General features: G+C 47.4%; 1 protein-coding gene and 1 non-coding gene across 3 annotated transcripts in view; one reads left to right on the top strand and one right to left on the bottom strand.

Annotated features, from left to right (window-relative positions):
• Positions 1-561: 561 nt before the first annotated feature.
• Positions 562-636, bottom strand: TRNAA-AGC. The gene has a single exon. It is a non-coding gene; the product is annotated as a tRNA-Ala (tRNA).
• Positions 637-7,070: 6,434 nt separating this feature from the next.
• UBASH3B (ubiquitin associated and SH3 domain containing B) overlaps positions 7,071-20,292 on the top strand; it is a 72,140-nt gene continuing 58,918 nt past the window's right edge. The window contains exon 1 of one of the 2 annotated variants that reach the window (XM_048512526.1): positions 7,071-7,652. In XM_048512526.1, coding sequence (XP_048368483.1) covers positions 7,480-7,652 — 173 coding nt within the window. In that variant the 5' untranslated portion in view covers positions 7,071-7,479. The remainder of the gene's footprint in view (positions 7,653-20,292) is intronic. The other variant, XM_048512525.1, reaches the window with a different exon arrangement.

The following is a 20,292-nucleotide window of genomic DNA, read 5'->3' as shown; positions in this document are numbered from 1 at the left end:
CTACCCTGCCCCGACGGCTATCTCAAAGGCTTTCATGCTCTGCACACTTTGATGGCTGCATTGACAGATGTTGCAAGGGATCAAATCCCACAAGCTGAAACAGCACCTGTACAATATTGTTATTATAGCACTCTGTCCAGGTGTTTACGATGTGAACAAAGGTATGTTTATATGGGCTGGACAATTTGAGGAATGTTGCTCATCGGCTTTTGAGCACCGTCTTTCAGCAGGTGAACCTGCTCTGAGGTTGAGCAGACAGAAAGGAGTTCCGTACAACACTTTAGTGAACAGGAGACTGAGATGTGCAGTCCTGTGATGCTTACTTGCAAGTAAATCTCACCAAGCTATTCCCAACTGGGAAAGCAGAAGCCAGACCCCCCACCATCATGCCAATGCCTCCTTCTTCCCAGTGTCCCTGGCTGAAAACATAAGACACATATGAAGCTGCCTTATACTGAGTTAGACCACTGCTCCTGCAAAGTCAGTATTGTCTACTCAGATGGGCTCTCCAGGGTCTCAGGCAGATGTTTTTCACATTACCCACTACCTGGTCCTTTCACCTGGAGATGCCAGGGATTGAACCTGGGACCTTCTGTATGCTAAGCAGATGCTCTGCCACTGAGCCACAGCCTCTCCTGACACGCAGCAGAATGAAGTGGGGATTGAGTGGCAGAGTCCTAAGATACAGAAGGGGCAGCTCCACTTCACACAAAAATGGTGCAAAGGGGGGGGAAAACCATGAAATACCTCCATGCAAACAGAAGGAAGGAAGGAAGGAAGGAAGGAAGGAAGGAAGGAAGGAAGGAAGGAAGGAAGGAAGGAAGGAAGGAAGGAAGGAAGGAAGGAAGGAAGGAAGGAAGGAAGGAAGGAAGGAAGGAAGGAAGGAAGGAGTTTGGATTTATGTCCCACGTTTCTTTTCTGTGAAGAGACTCAAAGCAGCTTACAAACTGCTTTCCCTTCCTCTCCTCACAACAGATGCCTGGTGAGGTAGGTGGGGCTGAGAGAGTTCAGAAGAACTGTGACTAGTTCAAGGTCACCCAGAAGGAATGTAGGAGTGCAAGAACACATCTGGTTCATCAGATAAGAGTCTGTCACTCAGGTGGAGGAGTGGGGAATCAAATCCAGTTCCCCAGATTAGAATCCACCTGCTCTTAACCAATCCAATCCAATCCAAAAACCTTTATTAGGCATAAAACCAGAAGTACCGTACATTCCAAGTGCTCTTAACCACTACACCACTCTGGCTCTCTTGCTTTTTCTTATCTTGGCGTGATGGTTTTTGTTTGCAAGATGGGAAGTATTCCAAAATAAGACTTGCAACCTGCAGCCCATTCTGCCCCTTCCATCGTATTTGCATATGTGAACCAGGCTTCAGAGGTAGCGGTCAGGGTTGGGCCTGGCAAGGGAGCTCTGCAGTGCTAAAGGGCCAGCTTTCCCTGTTCTCAGGATTGCCAACCTCCAGGTAGCACCAGGAGATCTCCTGCGATTATAAATGATCTCCGAGATCAACCGAGATCAACTCCCCTGGAGAAAATAGCTGCTATGGAGGGTGGAGTATATGGCATTATGCCCTGCTGCAGTCCCTCCCATCCTCTTCCCAAACCCCATGCTCCCCCGGTTCCACCCCCAAAATCTCCAGGTATTTCCCAACCCAGAGTTGGTAGCCCTGTCTGTACTTCCCAGCGGCTCTATCTTGAAACCGTGGAAGGGTCTGCAACTCTAAGAGGCACAGTTTTTTTTAATTGTCCCACTGAGATCACAACAGTCTCTGGGTATGTCAAAAGCAGCTTGTTGGACCTGGGCCTTATGATTTAACTTGAGTTCACTGTTCTGGAGAAGTAAATGACAGGAAGAGCATTTCCTGGAAATGCTGAGGCCTTCATTTCTGTGCCTGTCGCTCAGGCTGAGCTCCAGAGATCTTTTTGTTTCCTCTTCTTGTTGTCCATATTACACAATATTTCTATTGTTAGCCCACAGAAGACCTAAAATGGGGCAAGAGGAAATGAGGCCAAGTTCAGAAAAAGAGCTGCCTTTGCAAGCAGACAGAAGAGCTAGAAGGTCCGGCCGACACGTGAGGGTGTTGTTGGAAGGGGTCAGATGCTGCACCTATCCCCACCACCACCACCCTGTCACGTAGTGCCTGTGAGTGTCCACATTTTCCTTCCCCTCCAGCCCTGGGGGAGGCAGAAATTCCCTCTGTGCAGTATATCACCAGTCACTTCATCTGTATGCTGAGAATAGGGTTGCCAACTCTGGATTGGGAAATGCCTGGAGATTTTTGGGGGTGGAGCTTGAGGAGGGTGGGATTTGGGGAGGGAAAGGGTATAACGCCGTAGATCAGGGGTGTGTGGTCCTCCAAGTCTGGTCCTCCAGATGTTAATGAACATAAAAAAAGAAAAGAAAAGAAAAAAGGAGATCTGAACTTAAGGTCAAGAAGAAGATAATGACGAACGACGTTGATTAATATGTTATTATCATGTTTAAATGGTTTATTGAATATTATGATTTGTTAGATGATAATGATGATTAGTAATAAATAAGTAATGGACATATAAGATGGAATGTTGGGAAAAAGGAAACTATTTAGAAAATGTAATATAGGGATAAGTTCAGTATCAGAAGTATTATTATTTTCCAGCAAAAATGTACATGGCAGAGTAACAAATATAGAAATGGGAGTAGACCTGGAACTAGAGTACTACATACACGGAGCTAAGTAATGAGGTAGAAGAGCTTACCTTCGAAATAGGTGGAGCCTAATAGAGACCTTAAGGGGTCCTTAAGGCCGGAAATTATGGAAGAAACATCAATGTAGTATTTTATAAATTAGATTTAAGATTGATGTATATGCCAACGTAATGTATGTAACGGACATAAGATATCAATGTTAGATATCTATGATATGTTGTTAATCTTATTTTTGTTTTGCTTTGTTTTTAACAAACTCAATAAAATTTCTAATTAAAAAAACAGATGTTCATGAACAGAAGAGAATTGTTCATGGTCTGCATGATGGATGCATGGATGGGAATTGTAGGCCATGAACATCTGGAGATGCCGGCAAAAAAAGCCACAGGGCTCTATCTAGACCAGGGGTCTGCAACCTGCGGCTCTCCAGATGTTCATGGACTACAAATCCCATCAGCCCTTGCCAGCATGGGATTTGTAGTCCATGAACATCTGGAGAGCCGCAGGTTGCAGACCCCTGATCTAGACCAGCAGTAGTCCATGAACATCTGGAGATCCAGGGGCTGGTGGGAATTGTAGTCCATGAACATCTGGAGGACCAGACTTGGACAGTGATGGTTTAGATAGAGCCCTGCGGCCTATTTTGCCTGCATCTTCCCTTCTGAACCAGAGAAGATATTATAAATATACAGGAGTAAGGAACAATCGGAGGCCTAATCTCTTGATTAAAGGAAAAACCTGCTGGTTTACTACAGGAACAAAACCCCAAAACCATTAGGTGATTCAACACAAAAGCTGAAAATGAATGCACATTTTAAAGACTTTAATTATCACCTGCTTTGGCAAAGGCACATTACCACAATTTGCATGTTATGCCTGTCCTGTTTCAAATGTCATCATATCTCCTCCGGCTAGTGTAGAAAAAGCCATTTCCCTCTCTAATCTGCTTTCAATGCTGGTTCAAACTGCCCTGCGAGTCAACTCAGATATAATCACACCTATTCTTCTGGCCTCACCTATTCTCATTTCCATCACCCTTTTTTTGCTGATGCAAGAAAACTCTTGTCAGTTTCACTTGTCAGGAGAAAACCTGGTCAGTTTCGCTTAAGAGCCGAGACCTGAGTGACAACGAATGGAATTTCTTATTGATGACCCTGAATAAAATAGGGGGAAGCCATTAAATATTTTATATCTATGTATCTGTATGTTTTAATTGTCCATTACCTGGAAGGACGGAAAGGTAGCATATAACTGTTTTAATTAAATAACGAGATCTTGCAAATGCACGTTCTGTGGTGCAAAAGTCTGAGCAGGAAGCCATGCAGTTGAAGTACAGCACAAGTATTCGGGCATAACAGCGGTCCACTGTCAAATTGAACGGCAACTGCCCATTCAACTTCTTGCAAAGATCGATTTAAAACCAGACACAAGTGCATCTACAACTGGATTTTTGCCTTCCACCATGCATGGGGAACAAAAGTTGATTTGCACCCCCTGGCCTCACCCATAACCTCCGTGTGCTCAGGTGTACATCACAGGTCAGGCCTATGCAAATGAAGGGATGTGCTGCTGTGAGCTCTCAGTGGTTCCCATTCAGTTCTAGGGACAGAGCACTGACACACTGGCCTCAGTGATGGATGGGAGAGTAGGGAAGGAGAAGAAGAAAAGTTTGGATTTATACCCCACCTTTCTCAAGATGGCTTACAAGCTCCTTTCCCTTCCTCTTCCCACAACAGACCCCTTGTGAGGTAGATGAGGCTGAGAGAGGTCAGAGGGAACAGTGACTAGCCCAAGGTCACCCAGCAGGAATGTAGGATTGTGGAAACACATCTGGTGAACCAGATAAGCCTCTGCCACTCAGGTGGAGGAGTGGGGAATCAAACCCGGTTTTCCAGATTAGAATCCACCTGCTCGTAACCACTACCCCACAGTGGTATATGTATGTCTAGGAGCGGGGGTGATAAAAGCCAAACTCTCCCAATCTTGCCATCCGTCTGACTGGATGGTTCTTTAGCTAATAAATAATAAAGAGCCATTTAGCAGGTTCCTGTATGTGGAGTAATGCTTCCCTTTTAAACAGGTCATGTAAAGGGTCACAGGGAAGTGACCGGGGGGGGGGGGGACGTGCTCTGGCTGGTCTCTTTCTTCACCCTCCATTTGCTGATGGTAGATAATAGAACATATGCTTCCCACATGAAGTAGCAGCGTAATAAATGCATTAGACGATTTAGTATGCTGAATTTAATGATGACAGATGTAATAACCCTGAAAGCCGATTCACCAGATGAGCAAATGAGCTTCCTGTTGCGCCCCATAAGCCACTGCCTGAAGGTGAAAGGTAAAAGGTCAGGGAGGCGCTACTTTGTCCAGTATTTTCCAACAGTGCGAGCCAACAGGTTGGGGGCCTTCTGCATTGGGGGGCCTAAGATAATTTGCAGCTTCCCCCCTGATTACGGAGTGTTTCGGCATTTTTTAAATATATACTTTTGGGGGTTGTTTGTTATTAGTTTTAATGTTTATACAAAAAAAGTAATATGACATGCTTCTAAATCCATTGAAGTCAATGGGCTTGGAAGAGTAAAATTTGTGTTTAGGATGGCTCTGTTAGTCCCTTTTTAAAAAATGCAACATATCCAGTGCCGTGCCACTCAGGGTTCCTACAGTCTAAGCCCATTCACAAAACCATTGGCCAACACTGAAATTACTCCATATCAGAGGGCCCTATCAGATGTCTACAACTGTGTGCCCTTTGGAACTGGAAAGACCCCCACTTGGAAAAGCTGCCCCAAGTCCACAGGGCAGAAAATCAATCCCACACAACCCAGTGCAACAAGGCCCTGCTTGTTTCAAGTGGGTAGCCCTGTCAGTTTGCAGCGGAAGAACATGATTCAAGCCCAGTCACACCTTAAAAGGCCAAGTAATGTCAGCTTTGGAGAGCCAAGACGTATACCTGGGAAATCTTATTGGCAAGGGCTACTGGCCTCCAATATTCTGCCAGTTTCTTACAGGGGAGGGGCAGTGCTGGAAAGAGGTTCTGGAGCTGGCTGGGCCTCTGGAAGATCTAGGGTTGCCAATCTCCAGGAAGTGCCTGGAGATCTTCTGGAATTATAACTAACCCCCAGGTGACAGTGATTAGATCCCCTGGAGAAAATGGCTGTTTTGGAGGGTGGATGCAATGTCATTTTACTCTGCTGCGGTCCTCTTCTCCAAACACCATCCTCTGCTGGCTCCACCTCCAAATCTCCAGGTATTAAACGTCCTCTAAGGGTCACTGCAGGAGTGGGGCGTGAAGGTAGAGCCCTTCGGGGATGGGGCGGTATAAAAGTTTAATAAAATAATAATAAATAAATAAATAATAGTTGTGCATGTTCTGTAGGGAGTTGGACCAGACCACTGGACTTATGGTGCCTTCCAGCTCTATGTGTCTATGTTTCCTTCCCTTTGTTCTTGTCCTTCCCTTTCTCTTCCCCTTCCTACTGGTCTTGTTGATCAGAAAATATACAAGCTTTTAGATTGCGGGGGGGGGGGGGGGGGGGTGGGGGTGTGCATTTTTATTCAGAAGAGGATCCCCAATGGGACATCTTCCTCTGCTTCAACTGCTGGGAAACTTTAAGAATTTTAAGGCATGATGCCAGTTCTTCGTCTAATTGTAAGCATTTATACGATTGATTCTTGATTAGATTTTATGGAATTGATTGGATTGTTGTTCACTGTCTTGAGTCCATATGGCTGGGGTAGTGGAGTATAAAAATCTAACGTAAAGTAAAGATGTATTGTTGAAAGCTTTCAAAGCAGGATTCAACTGGTTGTTGTGGGTTTTCCAGGCTGTGTGGTAGACTTCTCTCTGTGATACACCTCTAAAGATGCCAGCCAGGCAAAATGTTAGGAACAAAGTTGCAGGCAAAATATTAGGAACAAGATCTACCAGACCACAGCCACAAAGCCCGGAAAACCCACAACCAAAGTTAAGATGGTTTTAATTATATTTTAATGTTTATTTCCTATGTATTGATGTTATTGAATGTCAGCCACCCCAAAACTGGCGGAGGGGGGGATAGAAAGGGGAAAGGGAGGGGAAAGGGAGGGGGAAGGGGCCTGTCATCTGGTTGTGGCCCTCCCACTTTGGGCGGAGGGTTAGGGAAGGGGAAGTTGGGGGAAGGGGAGGAGGCCTGTCATCTGGTCGTGGCCCACCTGGTGGGGGGGAGGTTCAGGTGAGTGAATGTAGGGGAGGGGCCAGGTACAAAGTAAGCCCAAGCTGACTCCCTTCCGCCGAGTCCCTTGGGTCCCCTCCTGCCATAAGCGCCGCCGAGGCTCTCCAAGGTGCCCCCGGATTCCCCTTTGACTTCCTCACCTGGTTGGAGCGGCCGGGGCTGCTCTTGTCTCTTTAAGCGAAGGGGGCGGGGCTCTTCTGGGGGAGGGGGAGAGGGGAGCGTGCGCGCGCCGGCCCAGCCCGAGCTTGAATGACTCCCTTTTTTTTTTTTTTTGTTTGTTCCTGCTCGGCTTTGATCCATTGATAAATTCCTGCGGGCCGAGCGAGCAAGCGAGGCAGGGGCGCGCCTTTACGCACGGCCGGAGCGCGGCGCTCGGATGGCTGCGGCTGCGGGGCCCCCACGTGCGGCCCAGCGGCGCTGCGGGCCAAGGCGAGCCGGGCGGCCGGAGCAGCGCCAGGGGTGAGCGGCTTGGCCCCCGGGCCCCCAAGCCAGCCGGGCCCTCCCTGCCTCCTGCCGCCTCCGCCTCCGGGCTGCGCCTGCTGCGCCCGACTGCTGCTCTCCCTTGGCGGGGCATGGCCGGATGATCGCGGCGCGCAGCCCCCTCTGCTCCCCGCCGCCGCCCGCCATGGCTGCCAAGGAGGACCTGTACGGCAAAGTCACCCCCCGCAGGAACCGGCAGCTCCGCGCCGCCACCGTCAAGCACGGCTCCTCGCTCGACATCCTCCTCTCCATGGGCTTCCCCAAAGCCAGAGCGTGAGTCGGGGGTACGGGCACGGGGGGTGGGCGGTCTGTGTCATCCTTCTCCCCCTTAGACAGGAGGAGGAGGAAAAAGCAAGAGCCTCCCCCCATATTAATATTAGCCTTATTATTAGCAATTAATAAGCAGAGCTGTGCGGGTCTTCCTCTGGCGTGGGGCTGCAGACCTTCAAGGGGGGGTCGCCTTGGGAGAATGTCGCTGACATTGTGCTGTTGGGGCTTCTGTGAAGGTTGATCTTTTCTGTCTCTTTCTCCCCCCCCCCCCCCCCCCCCCTTTCATGCTTCTTTCCAAGGATGCTCTGGTGGCTCTGCTTTTCCAGAGCGTCGCCTTTGCAAGCCCCGGCTGCTGCAGCGGATCCGGCTGCAGCGCCTCGGGGGCTTGTCTTGTCTGTTTCAAGCTTGTGAAGGAGAAAGCCACCAGCCGGATCCTGGGGCAGGCTGTGGGGGTCTCCTCGAAGCCCCTGGCATACTCGCTTTGCAGGGCTTCAGGTTGCCCCCCAACCTGCCCCAGGATCTAATTGGCTGCTTTGTAAGCGGCCAATATGCAAGCCAAGCTGATCTTCTCCCTTTTTCTTTTTCTTTATTTTGCTTTTGATGCCCTGCTTTGCCCTTAGATAGCAGCTCCTCGACCCTCATGCAGCCCATTCTCCCGGAGATGAGGAATGTCGTCAGACCTCTGGGCTGAATATGTTCCTCTCTAGGCTGTGTGCTGAGACTTGGCTCACTGGTAGAGGAGATGGCTTCATTCCTTTCCCAAGGTTGCAGGTTCAGAGCTGGGCTTCTCTTGGGGAAAATCTGGGAAAGACTGTACGGAGCTGGGGATGTTTAGTCTGGAGAAGGTGAAGGGGTGACATGATAGCCATGATGAAATATTTGAAGGGATGTCATGTCAAAGAGGGAGCAAGCTTATTTCTGCAGCTGCAGAGTCTAGGACATGGAGTAATGGATTCAAGGTGCAGGAAAAGAGATTCTACCTAAACATCAGGAAAAACTTCCTGACAGTCAGGGCTGTTCAACAGTGGGATGCTCTCCCTCGGAGAGTGGTGAAGTCTCCTTCTTTGGAGGTTTTCAAACAGAGGCTGGATGGCCATCTGTCAGGAGTGCTTTGACTGTGTCTTCCTGCATGGTAAGGGGTTGGACTGGATGGCCCTTGGGGTCTGTTCCAGCTCTGAGATTCTGCATTTTAAACCAGGCCTGGGATTCTGCGCACAGTTCAATGGCTAGTTGGCAATGGCCCCAGATTGCCGTGACTGTTGGTGGAAGCTGTCTTCCAGACTTGGGCCGGGTACTGCCCCACCCCCAAAATCCACTTCTTGGACTGGAGGGAAGGAGCTTTGGAACAGAATGCAGGCAGCTTTGAATCCCAGTGCCAGGAGACAACATGGGGGAAGGCCTCTTCCTCTGCCCGTTGCTGGACCTCCAGAGGAACTGGTTGGCCACTGTGTGAGTCAGGATGCTGGACTAGATGGACCACTGGTCTGATCCAGCAGGGTTCTTCTCATGCTCTTAACATCAGGGGAAAACCTCACCCTCTTTGCCCCATCACAGACCTCCAGAGGAACTGGCTGGCCACTGTGTGATCCAGCAGGCTCTTCTTCTGTTCTCGCAACACTCATTCCTTCTGCAGTGACTGCGTTCTCTGGAACAGCTGCCCACATAACCATTTAAAGCGGTAGGCACAAATGTCAGATTGCATCATTGTTAGCTTTACAAATCCCTCGGTAGTTTAAAGTGAGGGGAGGGGAGGTTAAGAAATACATTTCAAACACTTGGAAGCAGTTCTAGGCAGCCAGCATGCAGGAGCTGTTTTGGGCTGCCTGCATTGTTTGGCTCACAGAAGCTCTGGGGCAAAAGTCTTGGGTATTGTTTCTGAACAATTGGTAGGTGAATGACTCAAAGTGGTTCATTCAGAAAAGCAAATCTTCACAGTCCAAGAGTCTATGCTTTTTAAAACCAGTTAAAATGTATGTGTGTATGTATGCCGGTCTATTAGGCTTCAAATTCTTTTGGGCCCCATATTTGACCCTTTCCCCCTCTTTCCTCCCTGTCAGCATTAAGATAACCATAGAAAAGAAAACCTGGCTGTATTACATGCGGCAGGCAGTTACATGATCTTTGATGCCAGTTAAACCGGGAAGCAGCCAAGGAGAGGTTAGAGTAGTTTTTCTCTTCGTAGTTTATCTATCGGGACTCCATAACGGCAAAATTCTTCAACAGCCTCATTTCTCAGAGCCATGTATTGTGTTGGGTCGTCTGTAAAGTTTCAGTGGATTCAAGGCCCCACCATTTGTTTTTTAGAAGTTAGCTACATAGAACATTAAAAAAGCCCTTCTGGATCAGACCGAGACCCATTAGGGCCAGCAGTCTGTTCTTGGCCACTCACCGCGAGAATAAGCAAGGCACTCTAAATGTCCGTTTCAGAGGGTGGCCGTGCTGTTCAGCAGTAAAACGGTTCGATTCAAGTCCGGGAGCTCCTTAAGAGATCAACAAGATTTTGAGGCACAAGCTTTAGCAAGTCAAAGCTCCAAATTTTGGGCGGCTTTCTGGAGAAACCGTCTCCTTTCCCCCTAGCCATGGCAATAAAGCTCTGTTGATTGTGTTCGCTTCGGCTTCGATATAAAGTAGGCCAATGGAAAATTACATTTCTTTATGGATATGAATTATCTAGAGCCATGGTGGCGAACCTTTGGCACTCCAGATGTTATGAACTACAATTCCCATCAGCCCCTGCCAGCATGGCCAATTGGCTATGCTGGCAGGGGCTGATGGGAATTGTAGTCCATAACGCCTGGAGTGCCAAAGGTTCGCCACCACTGATCTAGAGCCATAGTTAGGTCTGCTGCTCAAAGCAGCACTTGCACATTGAGTGACTGAGAAAGGAGCGACCGGGCCCACGGTATGAATGGAAATTCACTAGCTTGGACGTGCTCGCTGCAAAGAACTTCCCCAGATAAACTTTAATTTAGTGCATTGATAACCACTGGGGTGTTCTGTCCAGGAAGGTCATCTATGTGAGGTCAATGTATTGCCGAAGGCTTTCACGGCCGGAATCACTTGGCCCTATGCGAGGTCAATTAGCAAAGCTGAAATAAACTGGGAGGCCCCTGGCTCAGTAGTACAGCATCTGGTTTACATACAGGCAGTAGTTCCCAAGGTTAAATTCTTGGCATCTCCAGTTAAAAGGATAAAGGAAATAGGTGATGTAAAGAGAAGAGAAGGTGAAGAGGTGACATGATAGCCATGTTTAGATATTTGGAGGGATGTCATGTTGGTGAGGGAGCAAGCTTGTTTCTGTGGCTGCAGGGACTAGGACCAGGAGTCATGGGTTCAAGGTGAAGGAAAAGATCAGGAAGATCACCTAAACATCAGGAAATACTTCCTGGTGGAGTCTCCTTCTTTGGAGGAGGTTTTTAAAGAGAGGCTGGATGGCCGTCTGTCAGGAGTGCTTTGATTGTGTGTTCCTGCATGGCAGGGGGTTGGACTTGATGACCGTTGGGGTCTCTTCCAACTCTATGGTTCTGTGTAAAGGACCTCTTCCTGAACACAGTGTATAACAGACTTCCCTCTGTGATAAACCTCTGAAGATGCCAGCCACAGATGCAGGCAAAACGTTTGGAACAAGATCTACCAGACCATGACCACACAGCTCGGAAAACTCACAACCACCTGTTGAATCTGGCTGTGAAAGCCCTCGATAATTCAGGAAAAACCCAGTTTCCCAACTGCACCGAACCTGGAGACAGATACCCTTGTGGGAAAAGGTCTTGGGGAACTAATATTCAAAGGGATTTGTGGATCCTGCCTTAACGCTGGGTTTCAGCCAACGATCTTGAAGGTTACTGCAGAGCTTCCGATAAGGCTGGACTTTCAGATTTTTCATACTGTGTCTAATTCCTCATTCTCTTAGAAAGGCCCCACCTGTGTTTAATTATGACAAATATGTCTTTGCACAGAGATCGCCCACTTCCCATTTCTTTTCCACTCCAGCAAAAGTACCGCAAGCGTGCAGTTATGAAGCCCGTTCATTTTTGTTTGCTTTCCGTTTTGTTGTGTTCTAACCAGCCAAGCTGCTCTAAGTCCATAGCTGTGTTGTGAGCCAGGTAGGCTCTGCAGTTGCTTAGCGGTCAAGCTACCTTAACCTACAGCTGGTTAAGCTTTGCAATTCTGCTTCAAACTGTTACTTACATCTGGTGATCAAGCGTGCTGCAAAGTCTTTTGACCTGAAACCTTTCAGAAATGGTGTTTCTCTTCATGCACGTGGGTATATGAAACTGCTTTATATGGGGCCAGAGCGCCTCACCTTATGACTGAAAGCAGCTCTTCACAGACTCTGGTCGAGAAATGCCCTTCTAGCACCTGCTACCAGAGACCCTTTTTGCAGAAATACCAAGAGTTGAACCTGGGAACTCCTTCATGCAAAGCAAACGCTCTGCCACTAAAGTCACGGTTCTTCCCGAAAGAGGTAATGTGGCAAATCCTGTCTCACCACCTGCTTAGATATTTGAACATATGAAGCTGCCTCATAGTGGGACTAGATCAAATCATTTTCCCGCATATTGGAGGTGCCGAGTTGTACCTGTAGTAGGTGTTTTTTTTTTGCAGTGCTAGGCTAGCTGTAAACTAGCGCGTGCCAATTTTGAGGAAATGTCATGTTAAGAACTCTGAAATAGCCCCGTACGAATGAAGGGACTCATTTGGGATGTCCTTTTGGAATCATCCATGGCTCCCCCATTCTATATTAGAGTTGCCAGCACTGCTTCAGTAACTGCCACATTTTGAGCGTGGTGTCTGGGGAGGGTGGAGTTTGCGGAGGATGTGATGTTACTTCTTGGTGACGCTCTAGGAATTTCCTCTAATCTCTATGGTAAAGACCACAGAGATTTATGGAAATTCCTACAGCATTGTTATGGAGGCCATTTTCCAGCCATTTTGTTCCCCTGCCCAATTTCTCAAGGGTGGAGGGGTTGGATCCAAGAGTAGGGCCTTACTGGCGGTGGATGGACAGGTGACAGGTCTGTTTTACATCCTCTCTGGTACCCTGAGAACTAGTGTTTTGAAGAGGTAGCTTGTTCCCAAATGTGAAAATGGTGTCAGAAGTGGGGTACCGGCCGTGGCCCACAGCTCACCAGAAACACTTGAACTGTCCATTCCTACCAGGAAATCCATTTCCTGGTGAGAGAAGCACTTAGAAGAACCCCATACAGCACAGCTCTTTCATATAAAAGCTGCCTCTCTGCCCCCTGGAAATGGAAGGTCACAATGTTTTATGGGCCTTTGGAATGATCTTCATCTGATGATGGGAGGGAGGCCAGGCAGAGTTTCCACAGAGGAAAGAATTGCAGTGCGCTTCTTCTCTTCAGTCAGGAAATAGGACAATCTCTCGGAACCTTCTATGGTATTGCCGGGTCCTGTAGGACTCTCTCATTTCCTGGTTGGGGAGATGCTACAGGGAGTGAAGAGGTGATTCTGAATGTCTTCATCCTTGCCTCACTGACTCGAGAGTGGGTGTTTGCACGTGTTTATGGGGGGAGGGGAGATTCATGAAACCAAAGCCGTGGGATGCCGAATCAGCAAAGCCTTGACAGTTATCTGCATTGCAAAAACTGCACACAAACCCTCCATTGCAGCTGATAGCTCTTGGCCTTGGGAACGGCGGGGGGCCTCTTGCTTCTTTGATAGGAAAATGCTGAGAATGTTTGGCGTGAAAGGCCAAGGCGGGCAGCTGGGACAGACCAAACAGGCCTTTGTCAGGTGTTCTCCTAGGAGACTGTGGCGATATTGCGCGGAGGAACAGCCAGCCTCCTGAAATAGACAAAGTGCTCTTGTTTAGCCAAGGCCTCTGGAGGCTTCTGCAAACAAACGGCAGAATTTAAACATCACGATTAAAAAAAGCCGGACTGGAGATGAGACCGGCTCTCCGGGCCATTTATTATTTAAAGACATCTTTGCTCTCCTAAGTAGCTTGCAATAAATATGCGAGAGGTTGCTCTCATTTATTTATTTTTCAATTGTCTCCATGCTTTGCCGCCTTGTTTACTCGGACAGGAGTCTGACTTCTGGAGTTGCAGTGGAATTGGGCTGTTTGGTTTTTATTTGTATGTTTATAGACTGCCTATCAGCTTTCCTGATTTTTAACCATTTCTGTTGCAAAAGGGAGTGACTCCTGCCACTGATTTTACACTTCGAAATGAGGTTATCCAAGAGAATTTGACCTTAACATGCAAGAGAGAGTGGACTTGCATTCTTTGGAGTGGGCAGAGTTGGCCTATTTAAAGCATGCCCTCAAATTGTCGTGGGCTCGTAGCGACCTCCATGAAGTTCTATCTCATGGGGTTTCCAAGGTAAGAGATAAGCAGTGGCGGTTTGCCATTGACTTTCTGTCATAGCGGCCACAGTGTTCCTTGGTATAAAATGGGGCTTTAAAAATGGTTTCTCATCTAAGTACATTGTGGTGTCATGGTTTAGAGCTGGGTGACTCTAATCTGTAGAACTGAGTTCGATTCCCCACTCTTCCACATGAGCAGTAGACTCTTTTCAGGTGAACTGGATTTGTTTCCCCGCTTCTCCACACAAAGCCTGCTGGGTGACCTTGGACTAGTCTCAGTTCTATCTGAACTCTCTCAGCCCCATCTAGCCCACAAGGTACCTGTTATGGGGAAGGAAGGGAAAAGGCATTTGTAAGCCTCCTTGAGTCTCCTTGCAGGAAAGAAAGGTATAAATCCAAACTCCTCTTCTTAACCCTTCTACACATCTAAGTTCTGAAAAGATCAGGCTAGCTTAAGGGTCCTGCTAGAGTAGTCTAGTAACCAGATTTCTCAGTGACAGTCCTTGCTAACCTGAGCCTACCCAAATGTTAAAGTCAGCTGGACATGTTTTGTTAAGTTTTCTGCCACCATACGTGGTGGGCAGCCTTATTGGTGGTGACACCAAGATTTTGGGACTCCCTCTGCAGTAATGCAAGCTTGGTCCTGCCTTTTTTCTTCTTGAAGACCATCCTTCTTCCACGGGCTTTTGGTTAGGTTAACTGTGGTTCTCTCCTTTTGTTTCATTCTGCCCGCTTTTCTTAAAGATTTCATCTGAAGGCTTCCCTTCCTTCTGTCCTTGCTTGCTCTGATTGCCTTTTATTGATTTTGTTGCCTTGTGTTTCATTGCCTGCGAGACTGCTTCTTCGGATATGTTCCACAGAGAGCGCTGTGCTCTGCTGGTAACAACTTGCTGGTAGTCCCTGCCATGAAAAGTGCCAGTCTGTCTTGAACTAGAATCAGGGTTTTTTGGCCCTGGCCCCGTCCTCGTGGAATGCTCTGTCAAATGAGGCCAGCACCTTTCAGGATTTGTCTCAATTCCACAGGGTTTATAAGACGGAGCCGGTCTTCCATGCCTGTTGGTGAGGACAATGGGTGATGGTTCCATCATGGCAGTTCTGCCTTTCCTTCTTTCCTTTCCCTTCTTTTTCTCCTTTCCTTCTGTTGTTTTGTGGGTTTTAGGATAGGGCTGGGTGCATCCAAAAGTTCCATCATAATTTAATTATGCGTGATGTATGCAGATTTTATAGCATTTTGTATTTTATATGATTGTATATTTTATTATGTATATTTGTGAAGTAAACTCCTCTGAGGCCACTACAGCAGAGAGAGTGAGGTATAAATGGAAAATAATTATAATATATTGTCGAAGGTTTTCACGGTCGGAATCACTGGGGTGCTGTGTTTAGAGGATCCTCTAAAGATTCTAGCCACAGATGCAGGTTTAAACTTCAGGAGAAAATGCTACTAGGACACGGCCATACAGCCCGAAAACCACACAACACCCCTATAATGATATAGCATATTTTAAAACGTTTCCTGTGGAAGCCACTTGGGGTATTTTATGGGGGTATAAAATGGCTTAAAATTAAAAGCTACAAGAAGGTGCACACTTACTTGGAAATCAATATGGAATGCTTAATCCTGAGTAAATGTGTTAGAACCGAGTTTTAAGCCTTCTGTCCTCTGCCGGCATACAAAGGAGTAAATCCCATTGAGCTCTGTGGGGCTTACTTGAGAGTAAACACACGTAGGCTCATGCCAAGTACTGTAGAGCTAGGAAGCAGGAAGACCTGGATTTAAATGCTGTTCTGCCGTGACCTCACTAGGTAAACGCCATTGTATCTCAGCCTCCGATCTGCAAAATGGGGATAATCGTTGTGACCTACTTTATGGGGAAAGTATGTGGAAGTGCTCTGGATTGCTTAAACGCTGGTTAATGATTGCTATTACTTTTTATTAGGAAGCACTTTTCTACTTAGATGAGTAAGAACTGCTTTTAAGTATTCATGTTCAAGGCATGTAAGAAGAGTTCCGAATGTTCTACTATTGTCTCCTCCTTGCCCTGTCTTTAATGGGCTCTTCTTAAATATCTTTTAATCTGGGCATTTTCCATCCTTCTGTCTGGCATTGGTATCTACTCAGATGCTCTAGGCCAGTGGTTCTCAACCTTATTTTATTTATTTATTTGTTACATTTATATACCGCCCTCCCCGAAGGCTCCTCATGTTGTGGTGACCCCCAACCCTAACGTTTATCCATTTTACAGATGGAGAACATTGATGCAGAGAGTCTTAGGCGACCCCTGTGAAAGGGTTGTTTGACCCCCAAAGGGGTCCCGACCCCCAGGTTGAGAACCACTGCTCTAGGCATTAATATGAGAGCAAGGACTGGCTAAGGACCAGTCGCTCCTTCCTGTACTAGTTGGTTGCAGAATTTCCATCTGACGTTTTCAGGAGAAAAAAGGGAAGACAGACGGGCAGATGCTTTACAGGGAAGTGTCAGAGCCATAAAATGTCATTTCTCTATCCTGATTATGCTCCCAGTTTCTCTACCCACCCCACACAGATCCAGGAATCAGAACTGAGCTAAGATAAGAATATCGGTGGACCTTCACAACCCCAACTTTCATTGCTCAGCACTAGTGTAGCTCAGGAACTGGTGTGTGTGTATGTTTTAAATCAGGTCTGCTGTAGTCTGTTGAGGGCATATCTCCCATTTTCTCTTTCCCAATTGTATTAAAATGGCTGAATGCATCTTACAGGGTTGGGCTGTGAGAGCAAGACCAATGAGCAGCTGCAGGGGTGCTAGGCCGCCAGGCCTGCTGCCCTCACTAAGCCTCCAAGCTAGTCTGTATCTCTCTTTTCTGAAGTCATCTTGAAAACATGTTTTATTATTTCACGGTGGAGGGCAAGATCGGTAGACAAGTTAATGCTTTTTTAGTTGCTGTCAAGATTTTGCCTGTTTGTCTTGTTTAATGACCAACCTAGATGTGATTAGAATGTCTTGCTTTAAAAAAAAAACAAGCAGTCAAGTTTAACCCTTTCTTCCCACGACTTGCAACAGTTTGTTTATTGTTCATACTGAAGCTGCAGGTAGCTCCACCAGGGAGAACCGGGAAGGCAAATGGCATTGTTGTTAACACTGTACCCTTCAGAGCACAGGTGTCAAACTCACGGCCCTCCAGATGTCATGGACTACAACTCCCATCATCCCCTGCCAGCATAATACTGGCAGGGGATGATGGGAACTGTAGTCCATAACATCTGGAGGGCCGCGAGTTTGACACCTATGCTTCAGAGTCTCAGTGGCATCCAGAGAAACTGACCTTGTCACTCCACCCAAGTTGTTCTAGATGTTCTCCTCACCCCCTCCTAGACACCCAGTTAATTAATTATCTTTAGAAAAACACAACTTGTGGCACACAAAACAGTTCTGCAGATCTGGCACTGTGGCTTGAGAAAAGGCAGGAATCATTAACTGGTCTTGTTTGCCTGCATGCAGTTCTGAGTTCCTAGCATTGTGGCTGCTGAGCCGTGGTGCATGTCTAGGTTGGAAGGTATCCAAAAGGGGAGTAGTGAAGGTGAGAGAACCTGCTGCTAAAATCAGACAGTGAGTTTGCAAATTGGATAGCAGCCGGTTAGGGGGAAAAGACACAGCAAAGGAATGCAAAACCCAAAGGCCCCCAGAACTGTTCACGGTTAGAGTTGAAAAAATTAGAGGTTGGCCCCTGGGAAGGGTGGGTTTTGAGCAGGGGAGGGGCCTCAGCAGAGTATAATGCAGTGATGGCAAACCTTTTCGAGACAGAGTGCCCAAATTGCAAACCAAAACCCACTTATTTATCGGGAAGTGCCAACACAGCAGTTTAACCTGAATACTGAGGTTTTAGTTTAGAAAAACCGGTTGGCCCCGAGGCATGTGTTACTCGGGAGTAAGCTTGGTGGTAGTTGGTGGCTCTGCTTTGAAGCAACCGCACAACTCTTCCAATGGGTGAATCACGACCCTAGGAGCGTTTACTCAGAATAAGCCCCATTGCCAGCAACCAAGCTTACTCCCAGGTAAAGGATCACGCTTTAGTTCTTCGCATGAAAATCAGTGGGGTTTAACAGTACTTAACAGGGTTACCTACACTGCTTCCCCAAAACTAGGTCTTAGGTTTAATGCTAATAATGGAGCCCAGTGGCCCAGGCCAGCCTAGATGTGTGGGGGGGGGCACTCTGTTTGCGCGTGCCCACAGAGAGGGCTCTGAGTGCCACCTCTGGCACCCGTGCCATAGGTTCACCACCACTGGTATAACGCCTTCAAAGCAGCCATGTCTCCATTGTGGTGTGGTGGTTAAGAGCAATGGACTCTAATCTGGGGAACCAAGTTTGATTCCCGACTCCTCCACATGAGTGGCAAACTCTAATCTGGAGAACTGGGTTCTCGATTCTCCACTCCTAGACATGAAGCCTGCTGGGTGACCTTGAGCTGGTTACAGTCCTTTCAAAACTCCTTCAGGCCCACCTACCTCAGAAGGTGTCTGTTGTGGGGAGAGGAAGGGAAAGGAGTTTGTAAGCCACCTTGAGACTACTAACAGGAGAGAAAAGTAGGGTATAAATCCAAACTCCTCCTCTGCTTCCTCCTCCAGGGAAACTATAGCCTGGAGATCAGTTGTAATTATGGGAGATCTCCATGTCCCACCTGGAGGTTGACAGCCATCATCCTCATGCAGATTTGTGATGGATAGAAGAGTTTGGTTTTCTCTTGAAATGTGCTTTGCGGCAGCGATCAGAGACCCTCACTTCCTGCCAAGTGCCTGTTTATCTGGCTCTTCCTCTCAGAAAGCCTACTGCATATGTGTGCCCGCCCCAAGTCTGGTCCCTAAGGTCACCCTGAGAGGAGGCTAAACTGAGGATGTGTTATTGGACGAAGGTCATCCTGTCAGTTCATGGCAAGTGGGGAAGGAGACCGGGCGCAAATGAAGCGAATAGATAAAAATAAATTGAGTGCAGCCCAGCGCCTCTGTGCCGGCAGAGATGTGCCACCTCTTTGTGATAAGTGTCGGGTTTTCCTAGCAAACTCATCACCAAGGAAAGATATATTGGGGGGAAGGGGGAACGGAAGATGGTGCAGCCAACAAAGGCCAGGCTGAAGTTTGTTTTCCCTTTCAGTTGTGAGCTGCCTCCCGGAGAGTCATCTAGCCTTGGATTGCAACCTCCTGGATGTTGCAGGAAAGAAAGGCTTGCGGCTGCTGGGGGGAAAGTTCCGGTATGCTGACATGGCAAAACAGCTTCCGGTTGGAGCTGACATTTTTTTCCCCCACTGACCTTCTTAGTGATTGTCACAAAGAAGGACACTCCAGGAACCTGGCCGGGCATCTCAGAGAATGAAAGAAAGCTTCCTAATTTCTGGCAGGTGGTGGGAATCTCACTAATAATACCGAAGGGGCATCATTTATAATGGAAGGGATGGGTCAGAGGGGAGGCATTGTGTTAAGTTCCTCAGAAGAACAATGGAATAGCGTTTTATTTCGACCAAGAAAGCTGTCGCAAAGAAATGAACGAAGTTTAGAATTACTCAACGCTGCTCATCTGGCAGGGCATTCGTTACATAAAAAAAGGGGGTTGATTCAAGTTCACGAGCACCTTAGAGACCAACAAAATTTGGGGGATATAAGCTTTTGAAGGTCAAAACTGCCGTCGTCAGAGATCAAAATGGAAAAGCCCAAAACCTGCAGCTTTGTAGCCTGTTTCAACTAGGGAGCAATAGATATTGTCCGTTAATGGTGCCATCCTAAGTATCGTTCTCGTTCTCTCTCTCTCTCTCTCTCTCTCTGAGAGAGAGATCTCCCATTAAGTCACTTCCAGTTTATGGCAACTCTATGAATTAATGACCTCCAAAATGTCCTATTATTAACAGCCCTACTTATATCTTGCAAACTGAGTGCCGTAGCTTCTTATTAAATCTGTTGGAGTCACAGGATTTAGAAGCATGGGATTGCTTAGGATTGCACCATCCATTTCAAGGCCCTGCTTGCAAAACAAATATGTCTTATTATTTTATTTTATGCCCCACTTTTCTCCCAAACAAGCACCTGAAGGGACTTACAATATTCTCCCCTCGGGCTCAAAAAGATTGGGGACTCCTGCTATGGAGGAAAAGAGCTTGATGCTGGGGCCCCAGACTCCTCACAGCTCTACCTCTTCTCCTTTTGCTCTCCTATAGCTCTCAGGTGTGAAGACTAGGAATATCCGAGGCCCAAACTCTGGCAGATTAAGAGAGGTTTGCAAGAAGCAAGGTGCCGTTCAGATCAGAATGTGGTTAGCACTGAAGCACCGATTAACTAAAGATGC

This window comes from Sphaerodactylus townsendi, linkage group LG12, assembly GCF_021028975.2.
Source record: "Sphaerodactylus townsendi isolate TG3544 linkage group LG12, MPM_Stown_v2.3, whole genome shotgun sequence".
Taxonomy (NCBI): Eukaryota; Metazoa; Chordata; class Lepidosauria; order Squamata; family Sphaerodactylidae; genus Sphaerodactylus; species Sphaerodactylus townsendi.
Note: the sequence above shows the minus strand (reverse complement) of the source record. Positions and strands in the feature narration are given on the sequence as shown.